The sequence below is a fragment of the Pseudorca crassidens genome, chromosome 5 (genome assembly GCF_039906515.1).
Source record: "Pseudorca crassidens isolate mPseCra1 chromosome 5, mPseCra1.hap1, whole genome shotgun sequence".
NCBI lineage: Eukaryota > Metazoa > Chordata > Mammalia > Artiodactyla > Delphinidae > Pseudorca > Pseudorca crassidens.
The window spans coordinates 29,899,115-29,924,095 of record NC_090300.1 but is presented as its reverse complement, the minus strand read 5'-3'; the positions used below and the strand labels follow the sequence as shown (position 1 = coordinate 29,924,095).

Here is a 24,981-nt window from a genome sequence, read left to right as displayed (position 1 = left end):
AAGTTTATTCCTTTGGGGGTAAAGCATTATCCATAGAAGGCCACTGGTTTCTGATACCTTAGCAAGAATTTAGTATCTAGATCATAGGTCACATACAGTAAAATTCCTTCTGTTCAGAGTGATCAGGATCCAAAGCTGTTCACTTAACCAGAAAGGTCAGTTAAAGCAAGAATCACTTAAAAACAAACAAAAAGATGCATTCATACCTTAAATATTTATATGTTTGTTTAGCAGTCTTATGATAGCCAAGATCTTTTCTTTGAATATGGATCTATAGATTAGATTTCCCCTCTGTCTTTCTTGTGCAAACATAACCCTAATGCATCAGTTTTCAGGTTGATTTCTCTAAAGTGAAGCTAGAGCTTAAATACTTGAAAAGTAGTCAAATTATAGAATCCTTTTAGAGTGTCATGATAGTCACCCTAAGTTTTTGCAGCTGTCTCACCCCCATATAAATCAACTTTATTTGTGTGGGTGTTGGTCTCTTTTTTTGAAAGGCTTTTCAGAGTGTTTGCCTGATTTTCAAATAAATATATGCCTCTTGGCAGGCGGCACTTATTTCGTCACTTTACATAATGTTTAAGTAAATTATAATTACACCATGGAAAAATGGCATAAATAGGTCTGGGAACAAACACAATGGACTTGGTAATCAAAACAGCCTAACCAATGGAAACAGAAGGGTACAAGCTTAATAGTTAGTACCCTAGCAGCCACAAGCATTCAGCATCCCATGAGCATCATTCAGTAAGTTCTACAGAGGAAATGGAGAGTCTTGGTTAATCTGACAAATCTGTTAGGTAAAGATCTGTTAAGAGAACTTCTGGTATAAATTCTGAAATGATAAAAACAAACACCAGACGTAAGATACTTTCAAGAGAATGTAGACTCAGTTAAGCTGAGTGCTTCAGTGGAGACTCTAGAAGAGTGAAAAGAAATTTTTTTGTTTCATAATTCCTGAGGATCTTTAGCCAGAATGACTACATATGTCCAAATATATTAGTAAGACATAAGAGGCCAAATGCACTATATTTTTAGGCACCTAGATAATTTGTTGTGGAATATAAATATTCCAATGACTAAGGATCAGTCAGCTACATACTTGCCCTTCCAGACAGCATTCTTTAAGCTAAGCATATTTTTAATGTTTTAGAAGTTACAGTTTATGTTGAATACTATATAAATGCTCTCACATATATAGCACCATTTTTAAAATAGCTGGCATAATATGCTAATTATGTTTACATCAGCAGTACACTGGAATAAAATTTAAGGTAAGTTAGTTATCCTCTGTGAATAAGTTGGCTATTTTCTCCTCATTTGAAGTATTTTCTAATCTAAATCAACATTCTAAAGTCTTCTTTGGCTTAAGACTTTAGAAATCAGATGATAGCTTTGGACCCTTTTCCTCTAGAAAAATTCATGAACAATATAGACACAAAACCTTGCATATAATTTCAGGGAGTTCATAGTCCCAGAGTCCATGCACAGTTCTCAAGAACTTCTGTTCTATCCAGTGATCTTATGAGGATAAAATTCTCTAGAATGATTAGACTGCTCTAAGGTATAAAATAGACACATTAGAAGTTACATTATTTTCAGGCCTTAAGAAATTTAACATGTTGGAATGGCATTGGAGGAATCAGCTTGTTATATGAAGTTTCAAGATTATTTACCAAAGCCTACAGTTTTAAGCATCCATGCTTTTTTTTTAACTATTTTGTTGGATTTTTCCAAAATATATTACATGCTTCCCTGCCTTCTAAAAAAGAGTTCATTGAACGTAAGTTAACATTTTCTAGATGGCTTGGGGCTGTCATTGATAATATTAATTATTATATAGTACTCTGATTTAGTGATGTTTTCTGGGCTGCTTATGGGTGTGTGCAGCTGTTTACTTCCCAGCTACATGCCTTGGACTGCTGTGCTTTTTTGTGTTCCTGTGTTTGCTTTACACAGTTTTTCATTATCCCCTCTGTGTTCAGGCTGTCACCTTAAATTTCTTGTGCTGTCAGTGTACAATAATGTAGCATCTCACTCCCACCTCTTATCCCCTACTTCCATTTTTTACTGCTAATATACTATGAGTGAAGATGTAGGTACTGTGTTTGTTAAAATTATACATAAGATTAAAAGGCCTTGATTGACGATTTCAGGACTTTCCTCTGTGAATAAAATCCATAGGCTTTGGATTGTCTCTTTGGTTGTTCAGCAAATGTTTTGCTTACTTCCTGTTTCCTTGCAGTTTTTTGCATAGCTATGACTGCTAGGTAATTAGTCTCTTATTACACTTTACGACTTTGGTGTCTGAAAGAACGCCTCCCAAATATTCTGTAACATAGCTTTAAATCATTGAGTCTTTCACTCTTTCCTCCTACTGAACACTAGTATTCTGAATCAAGTATTTCTACCACTTAGAATCAAATAATAGTTTTCCAGTTTACTGGAAAAGTAATTAATAGAATTTTCTCAATTTTAAGGGTTTTTCTCAAATAAGTTATTAAATTTTGATGCCCACTTAGTAATAGTAAGCAATTAATCTTCAATATCACTAAATTAACATGTGGCAAATGAATATCGTAGGGCATTCAGTCAGCTATCAGTCATGATTACCTTGACAGTTTCTTATGGATCTGAGTGTGATTATGATTTTATATTGATACACTATAACGTGGTCATCTTCTACAAGTAAAAGTTCTCCTAGTTGTATGCTGGAATCAAATGAGTTATTGATGTTCCAGCCTCTTCCTATCTCATCCAGCCTCATCTTCTGCATTTTCCATATGTCACTTTGCCAGACTAACTCTTGAAGCTCCTTTGAGTTGTGCTCTTTTACATTCATGCTTTTGCATTTGCTCTATCTAGAAATCCCTTTCTTTCCTTCTTTACCTGTGTAATCTGTTGTCCTTTAACCCTCAGAACAAGTGTCAGCTCTTTATGGAAGTCGTTTTCATAAAGCTTCTGGCCACCTCAGTTGAGTATTCTCTTACTATGTTTCTTTAGCACATTAGTGATAACTTATGTCACACTGTGTGGTCATTACTTTTATCTATCTCTTGCCCTAGTTTTTTAAGATCCTCAGTGGTAAGGACCATGTTTTTACTACCTTCATTAAGGCATTTATTAATTTTTAATAAATGGTTTTCTTCAGAGGACACCATGTTTTCCAGATATGCTGTTATCTGAATACATTAAGAACCACTGCTGTGGGTTTCTAAAATTTCTGCCAAGTTTACTACTAATAGGTTATATTTTTAAATAATAAATTATTAACAAATTCATCTCTGAAATTCCATTTGTGTTCTCCAAACTTGATTAGATATTGTCTACTTTTGGATGACCTGTTATACACAGATACATACATACAGCCTACACAACTTCCATATGATATCAGTGTTCTAGCTCATATAACCTATGGACAATATAAAAGAAGTTTCCATGATGTTTTAAACATGCATCTCAATACATTTAGGTTGACTTGGTTTTTACCTGCTCATATATTCATACACAGGGCTCTGCAGTATTTTTTTCTTTAATAACTAAAGAACACCATTGATTTGTCTGTGCATTATATTCAACAGATATTTTATTGGGTGCCTGCTGTGTGCCAGATGTTGTTCCAAGCTCTGGAGAAAACAGTAGTGAACAAAACATACCAAAATCCTTACCCCCATGGATCTTATAGTTTAGTAGTGATTGACAGTAAACAAACAAAAGAATTTTATACTATATGGGATGATTATAAATGAGATGGACAAAAATAAAACAGGGAAGGGGAATAGAGAACTCAGGAGAGTTGCAATATTAAAAAGTCTAGTCAGGGAAGCCTTCACTGAGAAAGTGACATTTGAGCACAGACCTAAGGAGGGTGAGGGAGTGAGCTATGTGGATAAATTTGAGGTAGTAGTGACACAGACATAGCTAACAGCAGCTGGTACAGAGGCCCTGAAACAGAAGTACACCTGGAGTATTCAAGAGACAAGAGAACGCTTTTGTGACTATAAAAAAAAAAATGAATAAGGGGATAATCACAGGAACTGAGATCAAAAAGACCATGGAGGAGCTAGATATTATAGGGCTTGTGGATCATTGAAGGAGTTTGAATAACATGGCAGGGCACTGGAGAGTGTTAAGCAAAGGAATGATATCATTTGAATTATGTTTTGATAGGATTGATCTCCCTTGCCATGTGGAGTGCTGTGTGGAGATTAGACTGAAGGGGGCAAGGAGACCAAGTAAGAAGCTACTGCACTAATTCAGGGGAGACAAGATAATGACTTGGACCTGTTAGTAGCAACGGAGGTTGTAAAAATAGATCACATCTTGGATCTATTTTAAAGATAGTATTCACAAGATTTGCTATAGGGTCGGATATCAAGAGTAAGAGCAAGTCAAGGATAACTCCAGGGATTTGGGCTTACACAAGTAGACTGATGAAGTTGCCTTTTTAAAAATAGACATGGGAGTTCTGGTAATAGTAAAGAAGCTTGTACTAGACTAACTGTCTCATAGATAACAACTAAAAACTTTGGCCAGAATATATAAAACAACTCTCTGAAGAATTTGACCCTTGGAAGATGAGAACTATGCTGGGTGAGATTTATGTTTATTTGGCTTTCCCCCCGAGAGCCTCCCAATCTGTGCAGTATGAGGTGGTAGAATTCAAACAGAAAGTCATAGTTTGCTTTTTTTTTTTTGGCCGCACCACATGGCATGTGGGATCCTAGTTCCCCAACCAGGGATCGAACCCATGCCCCCTGCAGTGGAAGCATGGAATCCTGGACCACCAGAGAATTCCCAGAAAGTCATAGTTTTATTGCCTTGAAATGGCAAAGGACAGAGTTCAAGGCTGCCAGAGGAGGCAGAAATTGAGGAGATTAAAAGGAGGAGCCTTCCAATCTGCTTTGAACTCCCCTGAAATCCTTAGCTGACTCAAACTGCTCGTGCTAGGGGGAACTTCAGAGAGGCTAGTGAAAAGCAGTAACTGAAAGATTAAAAAAGATGAGATCTCAGCTTCTTTCCTCCTCAGAGACAGAGTTTGGAATTTTAGAAGGTGGTGGTTCAGAAGTAAAGACTATGCCCTAGGATTAAGGAGATTTAAATAAACAAAGTATCATATAAACAAAGTATAAAGCCAAGCCTCAGAGTGATCAGCTAATGAGGTAACTTTTTGAGGGAGGATAACTGAATCCAGAGTCTCTACAATGTATTATTCTTAGTGTCCAGTATACAGTGAAATATTAACAAGTTTGAGAAGAAACAGGAAAATACAACACTAGTCAAGAGAAAAAGCACTTAACAGACGCAGACCCCTATATGGTCTACATGTTGGAATTAGCAGATATGAACTTTAAAGCTGTTATAAATATTTCAAGGGTTTAATGGAAAAGATAGTCATCATGATTAAAAAGATGGGGAATTCCAGCAAAAGAAAAAAATAGAAACTATAAAAAGGAATCAAATGGAAATCGGAATTGAAAAGTACAACATCATAAATGAAAAGTTTATTGGATGGGCTTAACAATGGTTTGGAGATGTCAGAAGAAAGATTCAGTGGACTTGAAGACAGATTAATGAGAATTATCCACTCAAAGAACACAGAGAAAAAATATTGGGAAAAATGAACAGAACCTTCAACCTACCGAGTTGTGGGACAGTATCAGGCAGTCTAACATATGCATGATTGGTATCTTAGAAGCAGAGTAGAGAAAGAGGCAGAAAAAAATACTAGAAAAAATAATGGCCTAAAATTTCCCAGATTTGGCGAAAAACATTTTATTACAGATCTAAGATCAGTGAACACCAAGCATAGTAAATACAAAGAAAACTACACTTAGACATATAATAATCAAACCAAAGATAAAGAATCTCAAAAGCAGAGGAACAAAAGACAGATTACATACAGGAGAACAATACAAGTGACAGCTAACTTCTTATAAAAAGCAACCAAAGCCAAAAGACAGTGGAATGATGTCTTTCAAGTGCTGAAGGAAAAAGCTCTCTACTTAGAACTCTAGTGAATATTTCCTTCAAAAATGAAAATAATCCTTTAGATAAGTTGTTAAGTAGACTTGCACTATATGGAATGCTAAAGGAAATTCTTCAGGCTGAAGTGACGTAACACCAGATGGAAACTTAGATCTACAGGAAGGAATGAAGAGCACTGAAAATGGTAAATATGTACATAAATGTAATAATGTCTGTCTTAATTTTTTTAAACATCTGTTTAATGCAGAATTTATAACATTGAATTACAGCGTTTATAACAAATTTAGATGTAGAATATATGACAGTAGTAGCACAAAGGAAGGGGATGGAGTCAATTATTGCAAGGGTCCTCTATTTTATGTGGAGTGACACAAGAATAATTTTAAGTAGATTGTAATGAGTTAAGGCTGTATAAATCTCTAGAAGAAAACTTTAAAGAAAAAAGTATAATCCATCTCTCCCCTGCACAAAAAATAAATTTGGCAGGAGGGGAAGAACAGAGGAGCAAAAATCGGATGGGACAAATAGAAAACAAATAGCCAAATGATAGGTTAAGCCCAACTATAACAAGTAATTAGAATAAATGTAACATCATATCTAAGATCTGGAGCAAAGGAAGGATTATGCACTTTAATCAGTTCTCTTCAGCATTGTATTGGAGGTTGTAAACAATGTAGTAAGACCCCTCCCCCCCAAAGAAGAAAAGGACATATGGAGTTACATAAAAATTCCTAAGGAATCTTCACAACAACTGTTTGAACTGATAAGTGAATTTAGCAAGATCTTGGGATACATGATTTGTATATACAGATCAGTTGTATTTGTATAAACTGGCATCAAAATATTAGAAGATGGGGCTTCCCTGGTGGCACAGTGGTTGAGAGTCCGCCTGCCGATGCAGGGGACACGGGTTCGTGCCCCGGTCCGGGAAGATCCCACATGCCGTGGAGCGGCTGGGCCCGTGAGCCATGGCCTCTGAGCCTGCGCATCCAGAGCCTGTGCTCCGCAACAGGAGAGGCCACAACAGTGAGAGGCCCGCGTGACGCAAAAAAAAAAAAAAAAAAAAAAAATGTTAGAAGATGAAATTTAAAAATAATACCATTTATAGTAGCAGCCCCCCCTTCAAAAACACCCACCTAAAATACTTAGGATCATTTTTTAAAAAATAAGTATAAGACTTTAAAGAAAATTATAAAACATTGCTGAGATAAAATAAAGGAGATGCAAATAAACGGAGACATACATCATGTTTGTGGAGTTTAAGGTTCAATATTTTTCAAGAAGTCACTTCTCAAATTCATCTTGATTTTAACACAATCCCACTCCAAATCCCAAGTTTTTTTGGGTAAAAATTGACAAGTTGATTCTAAAATTGATGTCAATGGGAAAACAAAGGACTTAACGTGGCTGAGCCAATGTTGAAAAAGTAGAACAAAGTTGGAGGACTAAGACTAAGACTACTAATTACTAAGTAATTCATGTCTGAAATTTTGTCATAAGAGCTAGAGAGATCAGTGAACAGACAAGAGTCCAGAAAGACACACACACATATATATGGTCAATTCAGTTTTGACAAAAGTGTCAAGACAGTTCAGTTGGGAAAGGAAAGTCTTTTCAACAGATGGTGCTGGAACAACTGGATAAACGAGAAAATGAACTTCACCTTACCTCATACTACACACAAAATTTAATTCAAGATAAGAGGATCATAGGCCTCAGTGAAAACATAAGAGAATATCTTTGCAACTGTAGAGTATGCAGGGATTTCTTAGGATATCAAATGCACTAAACATCTTTTTAAGATAAACCGAACTTCATTAAAGTAAGACTTTCCCACTCTTTATATCATCACTCCTTTTTCTTTCTTTTTTGTTATGATAATGGCATAAAATGTGTTGCTTGGCAGTTGAAATTTTTCAAGAGGTGGTTGGGATTTGAGTTTCTTTAAACCATAAGCTAATGTTTTTCACCAAATTTGGGAAATTTTTTACTTCAAATATTTTTTTTCTGTCCATTTTCTCTCCTTCTTAGAACTCCAAATATACTTATTCAGGCATGCTTGATATTGTCTCAAGTCTCTCTGAGACTCAGTTTATTTGTCTTCTTTCCCTTTTATCTTTGTTCTTTAGATTGGATAGTTTCTATTTACGTTCATTGATTTGTTTACCATCTCAAATCTTCTCTTCAGCTCATGTAGTGAATTTGTCATTCCATTTATTGTGCTTTTCAGCTCTAAAATTTCTGTTTGATTCTTTTTATAGTTTCACTTTTCCTGTTTAGAGTCCATATTTGTTCAGTCATTATTAGCATATTTTCCTTGAATTATTTGAACATATTTATAATAGTGGATTTGCTCACTAATAGAATAAATTCAACGTCTAAGTCCACTCAGAGTCAGTTTCAGTTGGCTGCTTTCTTTCCCAAGTATGGGTCACACTTTTCCTGTTTCTTTCCACATCTCATTTTTTAGTTAAAAACTGGGCTTTGTAGGTAATACATTATAGTGTGTCTGGATTCTGTTTGTTCTTCTGAAGAACTCAGACTGTAACGTCTGTTCCATGTGTGTGTGTCTGTCGGTCTCTTTTTATCTTTCTCTCTGTCAGTGTATAGCTGCTGTTGTCTTTGCTCAGATTTTTTTTTGTCCCTAATCCTACCTCCCTCCCTAGGGCTCTCACCTGAGCTTGCTTAGTTCAGTGGTCAGCCAGCGATTTGAGCATAGTGCTCAAATACCTGAAGCCAGTAAGTCTTCCACCCTTCATCACCTGAGCTGTTTGTGAATCGGAACACATTCAAAGGCACAGCAAATTCACATGTCTCCCCAGGCTTTCCACTTTTGCCAGACTCTCTGGGATGGCACATACATGCATCTTTAGCAGTTAGCCAAGGATGTGGCAGGTTTATTATCTCAGCCTTTCTATAGCTCTCTTGTTTCCAAAATCTCACCCTTAAACTGAATTTGTAACCTCCAGCCAGTAAAGCTGTGAGTTTTCACTGATCTGGGCAATTTGGAAACACCCTCAGGGAGGAAGACTGTAAACTGCACAGTTCTTATCCTATGCGGTAGCAGTTGTTCGTTGAGTAAACACGTCTCAGATTTTTACTTGCCTTTGGTTATTTTCCAGTGCTCTGAAGTGGTTGTTTTTAATAATTTGCCCAGTTTTATACTTACTTTCTAAGGAATGGAATTACTCAGCTTCCTTACACTACTATCAAAAGATAGATTCACAGTTATTTTGTTTCATCTGTGTTCCTTGGGACCGATATATAGCTGGAATTCTGTTTTTCTTGGGGTGGTAATGGTTTTTTAATGGAGATATAATTCGCATAACCATAAAATTCACCCACTTAAAGTGTACAATCCATTTTTAGTATATTCACAAAGTTGTGCAATCACCACTAGTTGCAGAACATTTTAATCCCCCCAAAAAAGAAAACCTATACCCATTAACAGTCACTGCTCACTCCTCCCTTCCCCCAGCCCCTGGCAAACACAAATCTGCTTTCTGTCTCTATGGATTTGCCTCTTCTGGACATTTCATGTAAATGGACTTAAACAATGTGTATGTAACCTTGTAAGACTGGGTTCTTTCACTTCGCATGTTTTCAAAGTTCATCTATGATATGGCGTGAATCAGTACTTTATTCCTTTTATGGCTGAATAATATTTTGTTGTTTGGATATATTCCAAATTTTGTTTATCAGTTCATCAGTTGATGTACATTTAGATTGTATCCATTTTTTTTACTATTATGAATAAATGCTGCTGTGAACATTCACATATATGTTTTTGTGTGGACATATGTCTTCAGTTCTCTTGGCTATGTACTTAGGAGTGGAATCAGTGAGTCATATGGTAACTAACTTTATGTTTAACTTTTTGAGGAGGTAATGATTTGAACCTAAACTGGATTTTAGTTATTTAATAAGGAAATATAATACACTCACATTTATTGTGATTACTGTAATTGCTACTTTGTTTTATGTTTTTTGTTTATTAGGCTTTTCTGTTTATTGAGGGTTTTTCTCCTGTCTTTTTAATTGGAATAATCAGTCCCACTCATGTTCATTCTGTCCTACCTACTGAGAGAATTTGGGCATCCTATTTCTACCTTTAAATTGTTAACAGACAGGTTTAAACTTACATGTTTACCTTGTTGTCTGCAGTTAATCACAGTCTCTGTTCAAGCTGAGAAAGAACATGAGCATGCTTTCAATTTATTTTTCCCTAATAGCGTCTACCTAATGAAGTCGTCTGAAATTTTAGTACTAGGTTCTCTTCTTTTTTTTTTTAACATGTTTATTGGAGTATAATTGCTTTACAATGGTGTGTTAGTTTCTGCTGTATAACAAAGTGAATCAGTTATACGTATACATATATCCCCATATCTCCTCCCTTTTGCGTCTCCCTCCCACCCTCCCTATCCCACCCCTCTAGGTGGTCACGAAGCATAGAGCTGATCTCCCTGTGCTGTGTGGCTGCTTCCCACTATTTTACGTTTGGTAGTGTATATATGTCCATGCCACTCTCTCACTTCGTCCCAGCTTACCCTTCCCCCTTCCTGTGTCCCCAAGTCCATTCTCTATGTCTGTCTTTATTCCTATCCTGCCTCTAGGTTCTTCAGAACCTTTTTTTTTTTTTTTTAGATTCCATATAGATGTGTTAGCATACAGTATTTGTTTTTCTCTTTCTGACTCACTGCACTGTAGGGTCCAACCACCTCTCTACAAATAACTCAATTTCGTTTCTTTTTCTTCTTTATCCATTCATCTGTCTGTCGATGGACACTTAGGTTGCTTCCATGTCCTGGCTATTGTAAATAGAGCTGCAGTGAACATTGTGGTACATGACTGTTTTCGAATTATGGTTTTCTCAGGGTATGCCCAGTAGTGGGATCGCTGGGTCTTATGGTAATTCTATTTTTAGTTTTTTAAGGAACCCCTCCATACTGTTCTCCATAGTGGCTGTATCAATTTACATTCCCACCAACAGTGCAAGAGGGTTCCCTTTTCTCCACACCCTCTCCAGCATTTATTGTTGTAGATTTTTTGATGATGGCCATTCTGACCGGTGTGAGGTGACAACCCTCAGAATGGGAGAAAATATTTGCAAACGAAGCAACTGACAAAGGATTAATCTCCAGAATATACAAGCAGCTCATGCAGCTCAACATCAAAAAAACAAACAACCCAATCCAAAAATGGGCAGAAGACCCAAACAGACATTTCTCCAGAGAAGATATACAGATTGCCAACAAACACATGAAAGGATGCTCAACATCACTAATCATTAGAGGTTCTCTTGTTTCTTTTACCTTTTTATGTTTTGATTTTTCTAACTATGCTTATCAATTTTTCTGATTTCTTTGCCCAGCACTATTTTTTATATAATGTACTTGTCTTTTTCCTGAATTCTTACTTATTTTGCAAGAGTATGTCCTCAAGGAATTATCTCAGATAGGCATTAGGGCTGATAAATTTTCTGAGTCCTTGCAATAAAAAAAAAAAGTCTGTTTTACCCTTACACTTGAATAAGTTAGATCGGATTTAAAATCATTTCCCACAGAACTTTTAAGATACTTCTCCATGGTTTGCTAGTTTCCTTTGTTGCTAGTGAGAATTTTGATGTCATTCTGATTCTTAGCCTTGATTCTTCTCCCTAGAAACTCTTAGGACTTTTCTTTAATCTTCAGGCTCTAATATTTTACTGCCCAGTGTCTTAAGTATTACCTTTCTTCCATCCTGCTCAGCACTTGATGGATCCTTTCAATCTGAAGATTTATACCTTTATCTCTGGGACATTTTCGTTGGTAATTTTACTCTGAACACTTTCTAGTTTGTTTCTGGAATGCTTATTAGACAGATATCAAAACTTCTAAATTCATCCATCATGGCTCTTAACATTTTTACTGTCTGTTTCTTTGTCCTTTTGTACTTTAGAAAGTCCTCAGTAAAATCTTCCATTTTACTAATTCACCTTGCAATTCATTCCAATTAACATTATCAACTGAAATTAACTCTAATAACATCATATGTGCCTGGAGCAGTACACTTTCTCTACATATGCTGTATTGTCCAGAAATGAACAAATACAGCAATTCTAGGATATGGGCATGCTTTTGTGTATTCAACAAATCTAAAGATAGAAACTTCCTGCAAAATTTTTAAATTCTCTGGAATCTCTGTGGTGCCCCATGTAGATTAGTACCGAAAGACATGTCTCCTTTCTTCCTCATTTATTATACCCCTGATTTCCTCAGATGTTATTCTCTTTGTTGTATGTGTGCCTCCTCCAGAGTGCTGATTTTCCTCATCTGTTTGGTGATTTTTTTGGCGATTTGCTCATCTTTGTGTTACAGTCCATTCACCTGCTTGAGTGTTCAGTAGCTTACAGCCAGTGATTTCGAGGGAGGGACAGGACGAGCTGCTGAGGGGCAAGGGTGCTCGTGCTTGTCTTCTGGCGTGGATGCTTTCAACAGCCTGTGGCAGCCCTGCTTTACAGCCCAGTACGCATCCTTACTGCTTTAGCCTGGGGCTGTGCCTCTGTTGACTGCTGCTTAGCACAAGGTGGCGGGGCGAGGGGGGGCGGTGAGGACCTAATTGACCCAGCTGTTCCAGATGCAGCGTACCAATCAGTGATATGACTGTCATCACACATGTCTGAGTGTGTTCCCCCTCGCCCCGCCAACTGTCTATGTCCATTGACTCTGGCTTGAAGCTTTTCTAAACCAGCCCTCCTTTTACAGATGTCTTTTCCTACGTGTGGTTTGGGCTGTGGCTTCTTCCAGTTTACTCCCTTCCCATCTCCCCGCACCTCCTCATAAATTTGATCTTGTAGCTAGCTCCCAGGAGACTGCTGATAGTCTTTTCTTATTTTCCCATGTATATGTAATTTGTATTTGTTGAATTTAAATGTCGTTTCCGCAGAAAAGTTTTCCCTACCTGCCCAATTTAAAGTAACTTCCCAACTACTTTCTATCATATTGCCTTGGGTTGTTGTCATTATAGCATTCATCTCTACCTAATATTTGTCTTTCGTCAGTCTTTCCAGACCTAAATGCAAACTTCATTAGGGGCCTTATGCGTTCTGTTTACTCCTGTATCCCAAGTGGTTACAGGACAGTGTCTGGTATATAGTAAACATTCAGTGTATGATAGTTGAATTAAGTGACTTTATCTTTAAAAATTGTATATCACATCTTCTTGAATTACACGAATTTTAGATTTTACATCAGGAACCAGGCTTAGCAAATACACTGTTAACCTCTCTGTTCAAGAAAGAAAACCTTTATTAATCAAATTAGTGTCTTTGACCAAAAAGCTGTACATTAATCCATGGAAAATATAAAGGTCTTAGCCTCCAGCACTTCAACCCACATGTCATTAAAGCAAAGTTTGGTGGAAGAGGAAGCAAAGCTTTGATTCTCTAAGAAAAACATTACAAAATGACCAGAAAAAGTCATAATTATATTTGCTTATAGTTTCTTATAGTTTCTATGACTATATGAATGTAGTTTATTCTCAAGTAAATTGTTAAGTTGAAATGCTTCGTATCCTCATGCCACCTTATTATGAAGCTCTTTTAGAAAACACAAATTTCCAAATTTTTTTAAAAAAATATTTATTATTTTTGGCTGTGTTGGGTCTTAGTTGCAGCACACAGGATCTCCAGTTGTGGCATGCAGGCTCAGTAGTTGTGGCGCTCGGGCTTAGTTGCCCCGTGGCATGTGGGATCATAGTTCCCCGACTAGGGATCGAACCCACATCCCCTGCATTGGAAGGTGGATTCTTAACCACAGGACCACCAGGGAAGTCCCCAAATTCTTAAATTAGGTTAATGATTCACTCTACCAAATAAAATTTTACTTTTATTTCCTGTATCTCTTAGAGTAAATTTGGTAGCTCTAGTCAGCTGACCAGCCATTATGTGATAGTAATGAACAATTTTTCAATTTCAAATCATTGTTTTGAGGGTTAATTCCTTAATTAAATATTTGATTGGAAAAGCAGAAAAATCCACTTAGATACAGATTCATTGTTTATTTAATAACTCCATGAAAGAAAATTCCATGTCTCCACAAGTTTTGAGTAGACCTTTATTGCTAAGTATATTTTCAGTCCCCACATAATTAATGTTACAAATATAATAACATTTTTATTTTCTACATGGAGATCAGATTTTTTCCCTCATTTTTCCTTGAAAATGTTTTAATTTTATTTTTAAAAAAATAAAGAGGGAGTCACCTTATAGAAAACAATCAAAATTCATTTGTTCCATAAAACAAAGGATTCTTATATATACACCATTTGGAAATCTGTAAGTTTCTTATACACCTACCATCAAGAGAATGATCTTAAATCTTATGGAGTTAACCTCTCACCTCTATAATTCTGATGGAAATTATTTTAATTTTATCCTACTTCTTTTATAATTTAGGCAAAGATGCAATTTACACGATTCCAGTGAAAAACATTCTTGCTGTGGAAAAACTGGAAGAGAGCTCTTTCAACAAGAAAAATGTAAGTTACATAATTTAAAGCTTTTTAAACTGCATATATTACTTAGCTGGAAATTTAAAAAGGTTTATTTTAGTATTTGTTATTAATCATTAATATCTTATAATTGGTGGCTAGAAATCTGTCTTAAAATTGTCCATTATTGTTGATGCTTTATATAGTCTGCCTCCCCTGTTAAGTTAAAGGTACTTTTCTCAATATTTGTATATTCTCAAACTTCTCAGCTTGACATTCAAGGCTTTAAGAATATAGTCGCAACCAGTCTGTGCAACCTTATCTTCTGCTACCCTTCAGTACATACCAATACACTCAAGTCAACCAAGATGATTTCCTTGTTTCTGTTTTCCCACTGCTTTGTCTTTACTCATACTTTTTTCCTCCATCTGAAATTCTGTCCCTTTATTCCTGATTATATGATAGTTCCTTCCTTTGGATTTGTGTGATTTCTAAAAATTATACTCTGTTGTACCGTTTAGTACCATGTGACTCAGTCCCAGGGACTAATTTGCTTGAAACATAATAGTTTATACGATACCTGAGCAGCAGTTACCTAGCCAAGCAAACTAGATTTCTCTTATGTACCTTTTTGTGTTTTGTACTGTTTGGTTTTTAGACCCTGTCACTAACTTTTTGTCTTAATTGCCTATGAAGATGTTCCAAGTGATACACACAGAGAAACCACTCTATGTCCAGGCAAATAACTGTGTGGAAGCTAATGAATGGATAGATGTACTCTGCAGGGTGAGCCGATGCAATCAGAACAGGCTCAGCTCTTATCATCCCTCTGCATATCTAAACGGAAACTGGCTCTGCTGTCTAGAGACCAGTGAAAACGCTCTGGGCTGCAAGCCATGTACTGCGTAAGTTTCTTTTTGATTAAAGAAGCAATGTTTTAAATGTGTTACATTCATACAATGGAATATTATTCAGCCATAAAATGGATTGAAGTCCTGATACATGCACAGATGAACCTGGAAAAGATGCTGAGTGAAAGAAGCCAGACACAAAGGCCATATGATAACATTTACATAAAGTATCCAGAATAGGTAAATTTATAGAGACAGAAAGTAGATTAGTGGTTGTGAGGGGCCAGTGGGAGGGAGGAATGGGGAGTACTAATGAATACAGGTTTCTTCTGGGGGCGATGAAAATGTTCTCAACTAAATCATGGTTGCACAGGTCAAAATACAAAAAAGGGCAATGTTTAAATAGATGTGCAAGCTTGGGCAAGATACCGAGGAAGAAGGGCTTAGCCCTGTAGACTTAAAGAGTAATGAGATGAAGCATAGGTAATGAAAGTGATTTCACTTTAAAATTCCCTTCCTTTTGATTAGTCACATAATGACCAAACCTCTCTTGGCCCCATTTTATTTAATTATCAAATTAGATTAGATTCCTAAGGTTCCTTCTGCAAAATTCTGTGGTTCTATTTTCAGTCTCAAACCATCAAAAGTCTTGAGCATGTTAACAAAGTGATATTTTTCCAATGTCTTTGATTTCATTTTTACCATAGAGGTGTCCCTGCAGACATCCAAATAGATATTGATGAAGACAGAGAAACAGAAAGAATTTATTCCCTTTTTACCCTCAGTTTACTTAAGCTGCAGAAAATGGAAGGTAACTATACAATTAAAATACTTTTATATAACCATGATCCTTCATTACCAATGCCTGAAGTGTTGCTTTGGCATTTTCTTAAAGTCAAAGATACCTCATAGATTTAACAAAATGTTACTTATATGAAAGTTGACAAACTCCCAAAGGGAGCCTTTTTCATAATATTCATCAAGTAAAAATACTGTTTTTGAATAAATGTGATTATCATAATTAATAAAATATATGTATTTTGGTTATCTATGCATTTCCAGGGGAGATCTTCCCAGCTTGAGCCCCTTGAAAAGTTTTTTTTCTTTTTTAATAAATTATTGTATTTATTTTTATTTTTGGCTGCATTGTGTCTTTGTTGCTGTGCGCAGGCTTTCTCTAGTTGTGGTGAGTGGGGGCTACTCTTGGTTGTGGTGTGTGGGCTTCTCATTGCAGTGGCTTCTCTTGTTGCGGAGCACGGGCTCTAGGCACACGGGCTTCAATAGTTGTGGCTCGCGGGCTCAGTAGTTGTGGCTCGCAGGCTCTAGAGCACAGGCTCAGTAGTTGTGGCGCACGGGCTTAGTTGCTCTGCGGCATGTGGGATCTTACCGGACCAGGGCTCGAACCCATGTACCCTGCATTGGCAGGCGGATTCTTAACCACTGCGCCACCAAGGAAGCCCGAAAAGTTCTTATTTATACTGTCAATACAAATTACATTTAATGAATTTAGTTGTCTGATCAGAGATTTTATTGCTTCTTGTAGAGGCTTGTGGAACTATAGCAGTCTATCAAGGACCACAGAAAGAGCCTGATGACTATTCTAAATTTGTAATCGAGGATTCTGTAACAACCTTTAAGACAATTCAACAAATAAAAAGCGTCGTAGAGAAGCTAGATGAACCTCATGAAAAGTATAGGAAGAAAAGATCAAGTAGTGCAAAATATGGGAGCAAGTAAGTATTTTTAAAAATACTTTCATTGCCTCTGCTACCCTGTACTCACACCTGAAGTGCAGGCCTCCTGCTTACCTTCGTCTTTCAAAACCGGCTCAGAACCTTTCTCTTGTGCAAGAATCTCCCTGGCCACTCATACAGGAATCTTTGTCTTTTTCAATTCTGGTATCATTTCATTATATTGGTGCAGTACTTTGTCATCACTTTTTAATGTTATATTTCAATGTAATCTTTGAACTGGATACTTAGTAGTTTTCTGTTTTTGTTTTGTTTTGCTGATCCTCTTCCTTATCTCTTACAGTACCTTTATACACACTAAGTACTAGAAAAAAAGAATCAGCTTCGTAGTGCTGGAAGTAGCTTGTAGTTGATGCTTTGGATCCATCTCAGATGCAGATGGACACTGGTGGAAACAGCAGCAAGAGTTAATATTTATTAAGGAGCTTACTCCTTACCCCTGGGCACTGTACCTAGTACTTTACGTTGCATCAGTTAGATAGTTTTTAGCAGCAAGTAACAGAAAATCCCAATTGAAGTGGCTTAAATAATAGGAAATTTTTTAACCTTACAAATTAAGTCCCGATTTCTACAGTTGGTTAGCTCAGCTCAACAGTGTCATCAAGGACAATCCAGCGCCTCAGCCATCTTCAACAAGATGATTTCTGTCTTCCTCAAACTTGTCCCCTCATGGTCACAGCTGGGCTGCAATAGTTCAGAGCCCCACATTTTTAATAATAGCAGCCAGGGGCAGACAAAGCTATTTCCTCCTCAAGAGGAAGGAAACCTTGTCCAAAGTTACCCCTAGCTTCCCCTGAAACACAGGGCTGCCCAGTACTAGCGCTAGGGTCAGGTTTCGATTTGCACAGAGGTAGATAGGGAGAGATGGTTCTTGGACCAGCAACTAAGTGTTTGCCACAATGCACACTCTCTCATTGATCCTCACATCAGCCCAACAGCGTTATATTCCCATTTCACAGCTAGAGAAACCGAGGCTCAGGGAAGCTAAGCACAAGGTCATACAGCTGATTAAGGAGGGGCTTTCAATCTTGGCCCCGCCATTTTTACTTTTTTTTTTTTACCTGTGTGGATTGATAATTATATATGTTTTATAAACAATAAAAATCAGTTTGACAGGTATAAATATTTGTGTTCTCCCTAGATAGAAGGCTCAGTACATTAGGAAGATTAGTGTAAGCATCCTAATACTGTCTTTTCTACGTTAGTAGAAAGCATCCTAATACTGTCTTTTCTGCGTTAGTAGAAATACTTTGTTCTCTTCTAACAGTAGTAATCCAGTTTTCTTGGAGCCCTGGAAGGTTTCCATATGAGGTCCTAGTCAATGCTTGACCACCCTTCTTAAATAGTATTCTCCCCCTGTAGCCACACACACTCCTCCTGTACCCACACCCCCTTTCCCAGCTGTATTTTCCTCTGTTAAAAAATTCCAATCTTTCTTGTACTAAATATTTTATTTGTTCATCTTATTTCCTCTATTTTTCTCTAGGGAAAATCCAATTATTGGGAAAACATTTTAGAGTTTGACCAATTGACTCAGAAGAACTGGAAAATATTATTTTTGTTGGAGTTTTTCAATTCATCATATATTTTGTTCATAGTATTTAAGAATGAACATTGGCTTTACTGTCACCTGCATTCACCTTGTATTTAATATTTAATAATTGAAATTAACTGTTTGGGAATCCTGGTATTGATGTGTTCCTAGAGAATTTAAAACCCAAGATTCCCTTCATATCTTACGTGTCAAAAGCCATGTTTCTGCAACTTCTTTTTAATAGAAAGAATCTTCCTAAAGAAGCTTTGTAACAAAAGGAGAACTCCTCCATAGCAAGAAACCATTTCTTCTTCTAACACTCTGTGTTCTGTGGACTTTTCACAACCATTAGTGCCTGCTCTATACTGCCAACATTGTGTTTTACTGGAATATTTCAATCCATGACTATTCAGAGCTTTCCATTTAGTTCATCTAGACCCTCCCTCTTCAAAAAAAAAAAAAAATGATCTCCTTTGGTCCATTGGTCATTACAGATTACATTTGGAACAGCGACAGAAATGTTAGAAAACTGCCAGAGTATCCTGGAAAGCTGGTAGATCTTTTGTCTATTTAGAGATGATGCAAACAGAACTCAGATAGGAGAAATCAGGGAACATGAACTGTTGTCTGCATCTTGTTTACATTTGGGATGAGTGACGGCAGATGAAATAAAATGAGACCACTAAATTTTTTTCATTGTTTAAACATCAGGTACTCATTTTCTTGATTTGAGAGTTCAGGTTAATGTGACTTCTAAGGACTTCACTTTTGAAAAAGAAGAGAAAGTAAACAATGGGAAAAGGTGGTGGTAAACTCACTCGACTTCACTCATTACTCCATTATTATAAGGGCCACCACCATAGGACGCCCTCCTCCCAGCGTGAGGCTGAGATCTAACTCAAGAACAGTCACTCGGCGCACTTTACTCATCTGGGCCACCCCAGATTATACTTTAGATACTCCGTGGTATCTAATCTTTATGATCAGTTGAATGATCAGTGTTTAAGTCTAGAAATAGTGCTTTCCTAAAAATGTTTATATTTCACTGCTGTTTTCTTATTGCCTGCTAGCCAAATGGAATTTGGGCAAGCAACTGTTTGAATCCTATTTTTCCCTAATTTACTTTTATCCTGAAAATCATAACTGTAAATAAGCAATCGAAGCAAGTTGCCACCTTGAAGTTAAGAGGTATGCACTTTGCTTCATCAGTATTAAAAACCATGGTACTCTTATTTTGTCTTTTTAAATTCAAAACATTTTCTAAATGTGGTACTTTGAACCTTGGAGTATTTTACATGTTTCTGTTTAAAACTGTGACTACTTATTAATGTAAATCTAGCTAGTAGTGCTTTTTTTGTTTCCCTGAGCATAAGCTATATTTCAAGATACACTTTGCCAATTATGTTATTGGTAATTGTTTTTAAATTATAATGTTACTAGGTAATTATTTTTAAAGACCATTCACACACAGTCATCAAAGTTGTTCCATAAATGATTGTAATGGAGCAATGTCTCTAATGTACAAGTCTCTAAAGGACTTGTAAAAATCAGTTGGTTTTATTTAAGAATCAGTCCTAGTCTGCATTATGGTAGGTCATTGCTGGCCCATTTTAAAGACAGGTTTGAAAAGTCTTTTAAATTTTATGAGCTAGTAGATTCCATAAACTACATTGATTCATCATTGTGAAAGAATTTTACCATTTAATAAATTTCTCACTTTTGAATTTCATTCAGATTGAAATTTCATTTTAAGGGTCTCTGAATGTCTGCCTGGAAAGGCCATGTGAGCATTGCCAGGTACCACTCATTACTCTCTAGTGGCTTCTTTAGTTATATTCTTCTAATATTTCTAATGTCAGGCCCTCCGTTATGATGGTTTTTAAAGATCACAGCATTCTCAAAGGGACCAAGGCTGTGTGAATACGTAACTCAGAATTTGAAGAGTTCAGTTACTAGTTATTTTCTTCACATGACACTTTTTAAACAGCCAGTTTGACTGGAATTAACCACCTTGGCATAGCCTAAAAACAAGTAATATGACATGAAATTTTCTTTGAAAGTCTTCTGAAATAAGAGACCATGTCAGTGGGACCCCAAAATAACCAAGGTACTTACTTGCTCCCAAGGGCCTCCTCATTCCTCTGCTGTTACTTATGAGTACTTTGATTTTTACTACCTGATCTGCTTTCTCTGCCTTTTCTAAACTTGAAAAAAATACATGGCAGCTCACTTTACCCTAAAACCCTGAAAACCCCAAGAAGGAAAGAAAAGGATGATATGGAGAAACTCTTGCCATAAATGCCAATTCTGGTTCTTAGTTTATCCATTTCTATCATTTAAAATTATGCTGGTATGTTGCTTGTTTTGTTGTTGTTATCGTTTGTTTTGTTCTTTATTTAGCTTTGTTTTTTTAATATTCATTTAATATGATAATGGGCAATAGCAACATTTTTTTACTCCCAGGAATATAATTTATCAAATTGAACTATTTTCTTTGCCAAAGAAAAATATGTTTATCACGGGTAGTGGTTAAGTGTCAAAACAAGGCTTTCCTTATTGTACAAAAAAAGATGACGAATGATGTGGCTTTTGTTTTTGTTTCTGAAGCCTAATTTCATTCATTTATCAGAAAGGCTCATTCATGCCAGGTTTTAGAAGACAGATTTTTTTTTGTTTTTTTAAGTAAAAGCACCTTTAATTTGTTCTAATGGTACATCCTGTAAAGACAAAATGCTACAAAGCCTTTTAGGTGTCCTTACAGTATGTGAAAAATACAGGACTCATTCTAGAGTTAAATTGCCAGTCTTGATATTATCTGCTTCCATTTTTATTAACTTTTGGAAATTAATGTTGCTAGTAAATATTGGTTTTTTACAGTGTCCAGTTTGAAAATATAAGTTATCAAAACTTAATGTAGTGAATTTGTGTAACCATGTTGTATTGTTGAGAATGTATTTTTATTTAAATTTTATTTTCTTATCAAAAGTATTATAAAACTTAAGAACTTTTGTAGCTGTCGCTTGAAAATAACTCAAATAAATTACAAGAAGCCTGTCCACTCTTTGTGTGACCTTACTTTCTCACTGATGTAAGAATTTCTTCTCATTTAAAATTATTGTACCTCACCTATTAGGAAGGGAATAGCAGAAGTGAGGAGTCCTCAGTAACAAAGAACAAACCATCTGGAAAGGGTGCAGTAGTCTTCTGCATTTATCTAGACTGATTTTTGATGGACTGAGGTCCTTATTTATTCATTCAGCAGAATTGTTTTGAAGACCTACGGTGTGCAGGTGCTGTGAAGGGTCCCATCATTGCCGAGAGCCATGCACTTCTGTTGTGTGGGAATATATTCCCCTCTTTTCTGAGTAAATAGTCTAGAGCTGACTTGCACCCCCAACGAGAGAAGCCAGAATCTTCCCCATTAGTGCCTCAGCAGCCTCTTAGTATCCTCAAATAAACCTCCATAAAACCTAGTCCCTGCAACTCCAGAGGAACTGAAGGTTAACAAAGAGGAAGGAATAGGGTTCTGAATCTCTAAGCATCTTGTCTTTACTGAAATACCAGAATCCCACTCATACTAGCCCATGTATTAGAACAGCCCTTAGAAAAATCAGTAAGGACATAGTTGAACTCAACAACATCAATCAACTGGATACAATGCACACCTATAGACTAGTTCCTTCAAAAGAAAAAAAAGAATAGACCTTAGAATAGAAACATCAAAGGGTTCTGTGAGGGTTCTATTCTATGACATAAACCAGTTCTTTAAAGAGAGAGTGGGCAATACTTCTGCTGGATTTCTAAGTTTCATGACTCCAAAACAAGAGACACCTAAGGCCAAGCAGAGTCCCTTTATGTTCCATTCTCTGGTGTAAGTTTCTCGACTGCCCCAAGTCTCAATGACCAGTGTGGCCCTTCAGAGAATACCTGTCTTGGATAGACATGATGTACTTCAAAGATAAACTGATCCATGTCCAGAGACCTTGGGTCATCATTCCTCATATGTGTCCTCACCTGAGGGTTAGTCTTTTGTGGCCGAAAGTCTCATTCGTTGGCTTGTCATTTTGCCATGCGACTTCTCAGTTTGGTGAACCATTTGCCATCATATTTTAAGCTTATACCTAGATTTTATATTAACAGCAGAGAAGGTAACCTGTTGAAAGTCCTATTAAGATTCATTCAGTTTTCTGCCTTGTATGTTAAATCCTTTTTATTTCATACTGTCAAAGCCTTTGCTTTCTTTGCATTTATCTACTTTTTGACATGGTCTTAGATACATGAAGTTTTTGCTCATCAAGGAAAATTCTGTCTGGAGTGAACAATATTGTTTTCCAAATTTAACATATTTCTCAACTCCACCCAGAACTGAGAAGGCCACACTGCACTGTTACAGAAGCACCCATTATTTTAGTCAGACTCAATGCAGTGTGGGGTAAGTGACCCCTCAAGAGGCCTATCAGAGTCTCCCTGAGGAGATGGAGGGCTCAGGTGTAGTTTGAAAAGGCATGAGTCAGTATAATTTTTATACTTGAAAATGCAAAAAACACCTCTTTTTGTAATTCACAGAACAGAAAAGTCAACAAAATATTGACTGGTACAAATAGCATAGGTGAGACCATGATGCTCACCTGAAGGCCCTTTGCAATATGGAGGCTGAGATGTTTGTGTTAATGTGGGACATTTGTTTTTAAAGTTTGGGAAACACTGGAATATGGGCTAAATTCCAACTCCTGATCCCAAGTCTCTTAAACTGTACATCAGAAGTAGTTGTCAGGAGTAAAACTACAACCAAAATCACTGCCTCCTTGGAGTTTGCATTCTGGGGCGAGACGGAAGATTAAACAAACAGATAAAATGTCAGATGGTGATAAGTATTATGGAGCAAAGTAAAGCGGGGAAGGGAGACCGGGAGGGCTGGGATACGATTTAAAATTAGGTGGTCAGGCAAGCCCTCACAAGGTAGGTGACATCTGAACAAAGATCTGAAGAAGGCGAGGAAAGGGAGTCTTAAGGATGTGAGGGGAAAGGTCCTCCCAGGCAGAAGAAAGAAAACGTGTGGTGTGCTCAAAACAGCAAAGGAGATTAGTGTGGCCACAGCGAGGTGATTGAGAGGAACTGGGATGCCTGGGATGAGAGACCATTTTGAGCAGTGGAGTAACATGGTGGACTTGGCTTCCTTGGATTGCTCTGGCTGCTGTGTTGAGAAGAGTCTCGCAGGCATAGGCGGCAGCAGGGGATTGGGGAGACTAGCATCCTATTCGTGTGAGGGGACCCCGAACAGCCAAGGGGATCCTGACAAAGGAGACCAGCAGCTGGAGTAAACAAAAGAGGCACACGGGCCAGAGTAATAGAATAGAGCGCCCAGGGATAAACCCACAAATACGTGGTCAGTTAATTTATGACAAAGCTGCCATCCAAAGGACATGCAGTAGCCAAAGGACATGTTCCCCAATAAATTGCTTGGAAAATGGAACATCACAAGCAGAAGGACACTGGACATCGTCTGCTTCGCACACAAAGCTAACTGAAATACACAGTTCTTCACATCAGGCCCTTCCTTTGCTGGGTCCTCTGATGACAGACCCCCAGCAGTCAGCCATGCACAAAAGATTCTCCTCAATTTTTCATCACTTTTCTTCCCATGGCAGCACCTTGCAGCAGGTCCTAAAGAAACAGAGATCCACTCAACGTGGATGCAGACCTGCATTGTTCTGAAACCAAATCCCTGGTGCGTCCTAAGGAGACCCAGCTCCTGTCAGCTGTGCACAGAGCCAGGTCTGTGGGCAGATCAGGCAGGCCCTGCACTGGTAAGACAGACGTGCTTGTCGCCCTCTGCTGGCAAACTAGGAAATGCAGGCCGCACCCACTCAGTTTAGTGGAGGCTGAGTTCACTGCTGGCAGTCCTGCCGAATCCACTAATGTTTGGGAATAAAGATAGGTGGAGGCAATGTCCCATGAATTCTCAAAAAGAGTTATAAAACAGTTAGAAACCATATGCAATGAAATGAATGTAGATACAAACTTTACACCTTACACCCAAAATCACTCAAAATTGTCCACAGACACATTTAGAAATAAAACTATAAAAATTAAAGACTAAAACATATAAGAAAATTGACATGGCCATGGATTTGGTCACGTAGATCATAAGCTTCGAATTTTATCACAACATGTAAAGCCCACACACAAAAGGGTAAGAATACTCATGTGTTCTATAAAATTAAAAATTTCTACTCAGCGAAATGCCTTATTCAGAAAGCCAAAAGACAAGCAACAAACTGGGAGAAAAATATTTGCAAAATACATATCTGATAAAGACTTTGTACCCACATTGTACAAAAATCGATAAACAGCTGCATTAAAAATGGGTAACGATCTGAACAAACAC

General features: G+C 37.1%; 1 protein-coding gene across 5 annotated transcripts in view; it reads left to right on the top strand.

Annotated features, from left to right (window-relative positions):
* RASA2 (RAS p21 protein activator 2) overlaps positions 1-21,647 on the top strand; it is a 117,898-nt gene extending 96,251 nt beyond the window's left edge. For all 5 annotated transcript variants that reach the window (XM_067737642.1, XM_067737641.1, XM_067737643.1 and 2 more), the window contains 5 exons: positions 14,423-14,505; positions 15,154-15,362; positions 16,016-16,119; positions 16,852-17,041; positions 18,546-21,647. In XM_067737642.1, the coding sequence (XP_067593743.1) occupies positions 14,423-14,505; positions 15,154-15,362; positions 16,016-16,119; positions 16,852-17,041; positions 18,546-18,576 (617 nt within the window). In that variant the 3' untranslated portion in view covers positions 18,577-21,647. The remainder of the gene's footprint in view (positions 1-14,422; positions 14,506-15,153; positions 15,363-16,015; positions 16,120-16,851; positions 17,042-18,545) is intronic.
* The last annotated feature ends 3,334 nt before the right edge of the window (positions 21,648-24,981 follow it).